At 44.0% G+C, this 9,372-nt stretch overlaps 1 protein-coding gene across 1 annotated transcript in view; it reads right to left on the bottom strand.

Moving 5' to 3' along the window:
- DPPA4 (developmental pluripotency associated 4) overlaps positions 1–5,149 on the bottom strand; it is a 10,000-nt gene extending 4,851 nt beyond the window's left edge. Inside the window, exons 1-5 of the mRNA XM_059388360.1 lie at positions 5,122–5,149; positions 3,065–3,172; positions 1,897–2,045; positions 1,760–1,810; positions 1,188–1,497 (exon numbers count right to left, since the gene is read on the bottom strand). Of these exons, the coding sequence (XP_059244343.1) occupies positions 1,188–1,497; positions 1,760–1,810; positions 1,897–2,045; positions 3,065–3,172; positions 5,122–5,149 (646 nt within the window). The remainder of the gene's footprint in view (positions 1–1,187; positions 1,498–1,759; positions 1,811–1,896; positions 2,046–3,064; positions 3,173–5,121) is intronic.
- Positions 5,150–9,372: the final 4,223 nt, after the last annotated feature.

Genomic DNA, 9,372 nt, shown 5'->3' with positions numbered 1-9,372 from the left:
TCAGTTTTTTTTTTTTTTAAGATTTTATTTATTTATTTGACAGAGAGAAATCACAAGTAGATGGAGAGGCAGGCAGAGAGAGAGAGGAGGAAGCAGGCTCCCTGCTGAGCAGAGAGCCCGATGCGGGACTCGATCCCAGGACCCTGAGATCATGACCTGAGCCAAAGCCAGCGGCTTAACCCACTGAGCCACCCAGGCACCCCGAAAATCAGTTTCTTAATGCATATGGCACATATCCCTTGAAGAAACCACCAACGAAAACGAACTCAAAATGGTGGCTCAGAATCCTCGTTTTTTTACAAAGAAAGAGGAATTTGTAGAGAAACAACAGGAAAAAGGGAAGCAGTTATAGGCTCCTGGGGGCGGCAGAGAGTGGGCAGGTCAATCTATGGGGAAGGAACTTAATAAATAAGGTATCTCTGGTGCCACCTCTCAGTGGACTATCTCCAGCAAAAAGAGAATTTATAAGCTGCCTATAGGCAGTAAAAAGGGACTTTTCTGGGTTGACTGCTCTTTAATTGCCATCAGCTCAAAGCAATTTTTATTATACATTTTAAAACAATTTAGGACAGGTATAATTTGGGATGACATACTCTGGTTTCCTTCAATAGAAAGACTAAACCGGAATGGTCTGGGAGGGTCTGCATGAAATGGGTTTGGGGTTTCAAAAGGCATTGTACTGGGCTAACCAGCTTATGGTTTCTCTTAATTTTATATCCTGTAATTCTTACAACATTATGAGGTAGGTGTAACTATTAACCTATTTTATGGTGAGAAAACTGGGAACTGTATTAAACATCTTGGTAATGTCACTCACTTAACAGACTTTAGAAGATCCCAGGCTTAAGCTCAGGCAGCTGATTTTAGAGCGTGCTCTTTGAATTCCTTCAAGAAGGGGAAAGAAAGCCAAACAGATTGCCATTCCCTTCTGATGACATCAATAATTTGCAGCAGTGGTTTTCAAAGTGCGGTCCCCAGACTCGCATCATCAGCACTGGCTGAAAAATTATTGGAAAAGAAAATTCCCAGGCCCTACCTCAGTTCTGAATCAGAAACTCTGTGGGTAGGGCCCAGGAATCACCAACCCTTCAGGTGATTTTTATATACCCTAAAACTGATTGGAGGTTAACATCAATTGCATTTTTTCCTTCAACAGGACCAGAGCGAAATCTCAAGCCTGGGCTTACCGTGGGCCTCCTGTGGCGATTCCACGGTCTCCGTCATGCCAGCCCTGCCTGCAATTCTCGACCAGGAGGCAAACACAGCATCTGGGGCTGAAGTTGTCACAACAACGGTATCGACTCCCTCCAGGAGAGCACCAGACCCCACAGAGGTGGGTGCCCCACCCTCAGGGGGAGCAGCCACCTCAGGAGGGTAGGTCCCGTCCGAAGATACCCTTTTTCCAAAACCTTCCAGAGACATTTCCCCCTGCTCCATCTTTGATCTTCTTTGTGACTGTGAGAGAATCTTGGCCTCCTCTGCGGTGACAGGAATATTCTTCTATAAACAGGGTTTGCAAGGTTAAGGTGCTGTCAGAAGTGCAGTCCAATTTTTACGATTTTGCCCAATTTTGGTGTGAAGTGGCTGGTGGTAGGGGTGGAAGGGGGTGGTCGGTGTGGGTGGGTGGGTGGGTGTGCTATTTCCCTTCAGAGGGAAGGAGAGGCTAAAGTAATCCCTCCACGGACTTTCTGATGCTCCATTAGGTAATCAGAATGAGGACTAAAGCTTCCCCTTTGTCAAATCCCTACGAATCACTTACCTGTTGATCAGGGTAAGCATATTCGCAGATTCTCTTATATACGTCCAGTTTCTAAGACAAGAGAAAAAGGAGTTAAAAATCAAGTAAGGATCCTCCCCCTCCCCCCAGGAGCACTGCCTCTGACCCTGGGCAGTCACCTGGCCTTTGGTGCTCAGCTTTAGTTGCTGGCACCAGGCCCGCAGGACGTCTCGGTGAAGCATGTTGGCGGGCGGCAATTTCAAAGGTAATGGAGGAACTGGGATTTTCTTCCGAAGTCTTACTTTTCCACTGCCTTCTTCCTTCTTTTCTGAACAAGATGCAGGAGGAAAACAGGATGAAATTAGCAATAATTCACTTTGGGATAGCCTTTTAAAATGTCAAAGTACAACTTTTAAGTTCTCCCAACCCAATCCCCATTGCAGATTCAATGACTTGACAAAGACCCCAGAACTTCCAAAAGACACAACCTCAAACCTGGGACGGACTTACTACTTCTGAAGCTCCAGTTTTTACTTCCTGAAACTTCCATACTTGCTCCCTTGTGGGCACTTACACCCAGATTTCAACGAGGCTGTACTAGAGATCTTACTTCCAATCCAGGGGAATGAGAGTCATTTTAAACCCGACATTGTAATCCTCAGTGGGGCCTGGTCCCCTCACCAAGGAACAAAGCAAACAACTAGGCGATGCTACACACAACCACCCGTTCTCAGAATTACATCAGCCCTCCCCACTCTGGGCAGTGCTTGGGTCTCACCGCACACAGCTTCCTCACACACTCTCACTGTCCAGGGAAGACTTCTAGAACACACTCCAGAATAGACAACTATAATGACACTAACAGTTATGAGGCTTTACCGAGTGCACATTACTAGTCAGGTATCATGTAGGCATTTTTACCCAATTATTCCCTATACACTACAATGGAGCCTGCAGCCCACTCCATCTGACCTGGCTAAGTTAAGTATTATCCTCCATTCTTAGAAAAAGAAGGTGGAGTTTTAAGGATAGGATTTCAAATTTATAGCAGTCTGTCCCCAAACCACTGTACTCTGAGATCCCTTAACACTAAGCAGCGAGTGAAGTCAAAATGATGAACAGAACAAATACACTGTCAGAGTTTGGAAACCTGAAGACACCCAAGTTTTAACAGAGGTGGCTGAAAGAAGGCTTCAGGCGCGGGCGAAGTAAGCTGAACGCCGAAGGAAGTGGAGGGTTTTCAGAATACAGGACTTTTTTTTCCCCCTACTTTTTCTATTCCTTCAGAAAATTCCTCAGTCTTCTTAACCCAAGGAAAGGAGATTTGAGGGCTTGTAGACTTCTTACCTTTGTCTTCTTTCATGGATCTTTTCCGATTGGTCCCGCTGGCGGAGGTTTTTTGCAACTTTGGTTCACCGGGAGCCTGCTGCTTCTCTCTGGTTTCTTCTGATGCTGGTTCGGATAGGCCAGCCAGAGAGTGCTCCCCCGACTTGGTGGAGTTCTGCCGGGGACAGAGGAGCCGTCTTCCCGAGCGTGCCCGCCCCACCACACACACTACCTGCCTCGAGAGAACTCACATCCACGGCACCAGGATAGTCATTAGACACATCACTGGCAGTGCAGCTTCTCCTCTGGGAAATCATCTCAACCCCAGGCTGACTTCTAAAATGAGGTAGATGGGGAAATGGGAGGCCAAGACGAAAATATGAAAAAGACAAAATATAGATAACAACCGCAGAAGTAGAAGAAACTCGGTTCTTTGGCTAGGGGGTGCAGGAGCCCTTACCTGTATCACCTGCCCTATCCCTTATTCTCTTACCTGAAGATTTTCTTCCCCCATTCCTTCCATCCTGATCTCTTCCGAAGTTTTCCCCTAATACTGCCAGAGGGATTCTATATATACTCCTGCGGCGGTTCCTTGTGTTTAGTATGAAGATATACAAATGTCTTTAATTCAGCGGACCAGCCTCTCCATGGCCCCAAGGGCTGGTCATAGAATTCCTTTCCAGCCTAGTTACCGTGGCCTGAAGAGATTTCACTCACCCCACGCCAGCCTTCTTCCCACTCACTTTCTTAAATCTTACTTCTCCGTCAGAATCTCTTTTCCAGTATTCCCTCACCTGGCCGCCCCTCCTAATCTCCTCAGACCAGGTCACAACTCCCAAGTTGCCTCTCCGCCTCCCCCTTATCAGTCAGTTTTACATTTGCTTGTGGGATTTGATCAGTGCTCCTTACCCCCTTTGAAGGTAAGCTGCCTAGGGGCAGAATTTCTCTCTCCTCCTGGGCCCTCAAACATTGTTTAATTGAACACCAGAAGCAAGAGAACAGTTGAGGATACAGTTATCTGATAGAGAAACCTCTTACATAAGATCTTGATGTATTTTTTATTTTCTTTCATTAACTCCCCACAGCAACCTAGTAGCAATTTCCAACTCTGTTTTTCAGATGCAGAAGCTACCTCACCCAAAGACACACAGGCAGGCATTTCTGAGGAACACAAAATCCCTACGTGGAAATCCTTTCCAGGGTCCTCAAGGCGGGAGCACAGGACAAATTAACACTTGTATGGCATTTTACATCACTATAGCAGCTTTGCATTCATATACAAATTTTACATTTGCATAGCCTTAACACAAACTACTCACTTTGGAGCCTAATGTCTTAAGTCTTAAAATTGGGCAAAAATGATGGTTGAGAGTGTTCGGGTTCCCTTAGCACTGTGGTTCGGTTCCACTGAAAGGTCTCAAATCCTCCCTGCTTTTTATTTTTTTTTTTTAAAGTAAGGTTCACACCCAGCCTGGAAGGCTTGAACTCCTGACCATGAAATCAAGCAGTGAACTGAAATCAAGAATTGGATGCTTAACCTGCTGAGCCACCCAGGCGCCCCAAAGCTTCTCTACCTTTAATTTCTGCCTGTTGTGCTTGTCAGTATGTCTGACTTTGGATTATTCCATAGCCCTGGTGACCTTTGGAAAAGACAGGTTCAGACCTACCATTACTGGTTTAGGACCGGTGTCTGTTGAGGGCAAATTAAAGCATCTAGTTCTCCCCACCAACCTCAGGTCCTTTACCTCTTCCTGAAGTTTTCCCCTCACCTCCTTCTTCTCCTGTCACCACTCCCCTCCAGGCCTGAAAGCAAAATCTTCTTAAACACAGGATAAAGCATCTTTTCAAAACCAAAATAGGAAGCCCTGTTTCTTATATACAGTATCCTTTCCCCAATATTATCAGGCTGAGATGGTTATTTAGGACTTTACTGTTTTGTTTTGTTTTGTTTTTTTCTTAAGAGGAAATCAAGCCACATTCTTTTCTCCTCAAAACAAGGATCAAGTGTGCTCAAGCGGGAGGGAGAAACAGGACGAGGCTCTCAAAGACAGACAGAAACAAAACCACTAAAATTGTATTTACCTTTTTGCCTTTTGCTTTCTCCATATCCACAGAGAAGTCGAGGTTGACAAAAAGAAAATTCTAGCTACTTAAACGGCCCTAGGTCCAAGATTTTAAAAGTCTCCTCCCTTTTCGAAAAGTCTTTTAAAAGTCTCCTCCCACTTCCTGTCACCCAAGGGCGCTCTTCTTTTTCTCCTCCCCATCTTCCCTCCCTCACAATTTGTGAATACTAATTATGTGGACTCTTTTATTCATGAGGTGTCTCTGGTGTTAATTAATTAGTAATACCTTTCCTACCACTTCTGTGAGCTTTTTAACAGAAACCCTACTGTGTGGTTCAGGAGACGTCCGGCAGTTGGAAGCTCCTTCCGAAAAATCCAAGGGAGAAATAAAACTTCCCAGAGACTTCTCCACAGGATGTTCGAAGGGATTTAATGAGGCACCTTGTGGAAACAAAAGAATTCCAGAGCCGGACTGGTGGTTTGAAGGAAGCAAAACCTTAATCTTGTCCCACATAATTTTATTTCTTCAGCAAGATACTCAGCCAATCGCAGCTCCACCTTCCCAGGTTACACTCATACCCCTTCCTATCTGCCCACAAACAGTAAGAGTAGTTTGTAAAGTCTATTGAGTTTTTGTTTTGTTCCAGACTTTAGGTTTAAAAGTTCCATAGCCAGTATTTTATTGTCCTCCATTTTGTGGATGCTGAAAGTACGGACAACATTATATTGGTAATTTGCTGGATGATGCAGTAAGAGAACCAGAAATCAGGTCCCGTGAGCCTTATCCTCCCCCTCAAGCCTCTGACCTACCAACTCTCAAACAAGGTCAAGACTGTCTCTTTAAAATTAGTCTGAAAATACCTCCCGTTCAGATTGCTCCTCCCTGTCAAACTTGAGGGGGATCAGATATGGGAAGGGAAGAAAAATTCTACGTTAAGAGCCAGCAATTGTGGGATTCAAACCTTCCTGGGTCAGGTTACAAAGCTCTGCCTTTGTTTTGTTTTCCTACCTCTCATTGCCTGCCTCAAAATGATGAAGAAGAGATGAGCCCTACCCAGAACGGAGGTGATACTATCCTCCCAGGATAGTAATACACGGACACACGATGTAAGTAAGTGGGACTCGGGAGTGGAGAAGGAAGTGTAGATGAGGACTGAACAAGCCCCAAAGTACTAAAGAGGAAAGCAAGTATTTAGAACCGTCTGGGAGGTCACATGGAGATTTTGACTGGTATTTTACCCTGGCTCATAGGCAAAAATCAGTAACTTTCTAGTCAAGATTTATATATACAAAGTGTTTGATTGAATCATCTTTCTATTCCTAGTGTAATTGGAGGTAACATGCTAAATTCTAAATTAAGTCCAAACCCAGATGATGAGACATCTCATCCTGGGCAAGGTACAACTTATAATTTCTGTATTAAGAGATGGAATATAGGGCGCCTGGGTGGCTCAGCGGGTTAAGTCTCTGCCTTCAGCTCAGGTCATGATCTCCAGATCCTAGGATCAAGCACTGCATCAGATTCTCTGATCAGCAGGGAGCCTGCTTCCCTGGAACTCTCTGCCTGCCTCTCTGCCTACCTGTGATCTCTGTCAAATAAATAAATAAAATCTTTAAAAAAAAGAGAGAGATGGAGTATATATTGAGATTATGATTTAGGAATTCTTAGACCTACCATGATTTTGAGGAAAATAATTTCTGAAAGAATTGCACCAACGATTAAAAAAAAGAAACAACTGGTAAGCTGTGTCATATATATATATATATATATATATATGTATATATATATATCACATTTTAATTGTAAAAATATTTGAGCATAATTGAAAGTAATAATACTGAGTTCTCAAATGAAGCAAAAAGCCAAATACTTTTGTTGGGCTTGGAGCTGTGGAAATAAATTTATTACAAATATTATAAATGAATATGCTTATAAATTTATAAGCAATCTTCAACAAATACAATGTTTTTGACATTGTATTTGACTTCTCAAATGTAAAATAGGAATATATGTAAGTTTATTTGTTTCTTTAGAGAAATACGTTTATGTGTAAAATTTTTTATGAATGGTTAGTAGTCAAAAGAAAAAACTGCTGCTTTTTAAAATGTTTGTCAATGCATCGAGCTCTATTCCTTAGTTGAAAAATATTCATGATTGGGGGCACCTGGGTGGCTCAGTGGATTAAGCCGCTGCCTTTGGCTCGGGTCATGATCTCAGTGTCCTGGGATCAAGCCCCTCATCGGGCTCTCTGCTCATCGGGGAGCCTGCTTCCCCTTCTCTCTCTGCCTGACTCTCTGCCTACTTGTGATCTCTCTCTCTGTCAAATAAATAAATAAAATCTTTAAAAAAAAAAGAAAGAAAAATATTCATGATTGAATTTCATTTATTGAACAAAAGTGTTTGATAAATGGACAGCGACTATGTGCTTGGTACAGGAGATACAGCGATGGACAAAAGCAGACAAGGACCCTGTCCTCAAGGGTTTTCAGCCTGGTAGGAAGGACAAACATTAAGTAACTCATTATCACTAACTAATAAAAATAATCTTTTACAGGATTTTAAAATGCATTACATTTATTTATACATATTGTGAAAACTACTCAATTACGACACTTAAAAGGCAGAAAAGCTCCTTACAGTTGGTGGGCTGCAATAGGGGTTTTGGTCTCATCAAGGAAGTTAGGTAAGGGTCAGATTTGAAGGACCAGAAGAACTGCATTAACTTAATAGGAGGAGAGGAGGGGTCAGCTAACTCCTTTCAGGAACAAATCAGGGCTGTGAGGCTGGAGCTCGGAGGGGGAGGAGGAAGACGTTAGCTGTGTCTGGAGAGGTTGACCTCCTCATCTTTAGGCAAAGAGCAATGGAAAGCTGCTGACAAATACCAGGTGGAGGTTGGGTGGGCGGGCTCTGACGACCATTTTTTGAAGGTCTTTCAACCCTAATAAGGAAAAGCAGTTGGCGAGGGGTCTGCGAAGACACCGGAAGGTGAGTTGGGAAGCCGCCATAGCAGCTTTGGGTTTGGGAGACGGGCCCCTGGCCTGGTAATGGGGAGCTGTGGGTAAGAGCGCAGACTCCAGAGCCGGGCTGCCAGGAAACGCAGTCGCCTTTTACCCAGCTCTGTGACCTTGGGCGAATGATCGAACCCCTGAAAGTCTCTCCCTTCCCTCCCCTCTAAGATGGAAGCCCCGGAAAAGCTAGCTCTTCCTCAGAGGGCTGCAGGGATGACTAAAGAGGTTCTCACATGTCTCCTGTAGCAAGTGTCTAACGCAGCGCATGTTGAATCAATGCTGGATGTGTTGAACAGAGCAAATGGTAATTTTATCTACGTTTAAAAAAAATGAGCTTAGTAGGGAGTAGCAGAGGATTGCAGTCCAGGAGAAGCTAGCTTTGGTGAACCCTAGGCAAATCCAGAGAGGCAAAGGGAAGGTCTGCCTTTATTAGCTTTATGGAAGAAGTGGGGGACGGTGGTTTTGAACAAACGTTGTTGGGAGAAGAACAGTTTGAGGTTGGGGTGTCTCTCGGGGCTTAGCGTTTTATTGCTGGGGCAAGGAGGGGTCTTCCTTTTCTTTCTTTCTTTCTTTTTTTTCTTTGATCTTCCCTTTTTTTTTTTTTTTTTTTTCCTAGTTTTTTTTTATTTACTTGACAGACAGAAATCACAAGTAAGCAGACAGGCAGGCAGAGAGAGAGAGGAGGAAGCAGGCTCTCCACAGAGCCAAGAGCCCCATGCGGGGCTTGATCCCAGGACCCTGAGAGTACGACCCAAGCGGAAGGCAGAGGCTTCAACCCACTGAGCCACCCAGGTGCCCCGGATCTTCCTTTTCTTAAAAGCATGAGATAAATTCCTATGTAAAAAGTGCCCTCCTCAAAATCATTCTTCTCTTCTTTCTAAGGGCTGGTTGTGTGGGCCACGGTGAGTGGTACAAGCTCCAGTGCTCCCCCTCAGGGCGTTCCCGTTCCACAGTAAAGGAAGGTTCCTTTATGTTCACAGATGTTTCTATCAGCAGACTGTTGGAGACTGAATAAGGTTGTGAGAGATGTGGTGGATTCCTGCCAGGTTTTCTTTTTTGTTTCTGCGTGTATTTTATCTTCCAAAAAAGTTTTTAATTGAATAAAATGAGCTGAGTTAATGAGGCCTTTAGTTGTTTACCTAGGGGCAGTGAATTTTCTTCCAGAGTCATTAATCTGCATTTACAGAAGACAAAACAGGATTGTATCACATAACACCCCCACCATTTCTTATTGGAGGGATGGAGAGCTTTGGTGGG

The sequence above is a fragment of the Mustela nigripes genome, chromosome 2 (assembly GCF_022355385.1).
Source record: "Mustela nigripes isolate SB6536 chromosome 2, MUSNIG.SB6536, whole genome shotgun sequence".
NCBI classification, from domain to species: domain Eukaryota; kingdom Metazoa; phylum Chordata; class Mammalia; order Carnivora; family Mustelidae; genus Mustela; species Mustela nigripes.
This window is presented reverse-complemented; position numbering and strand designations above follow the sequence as displayed.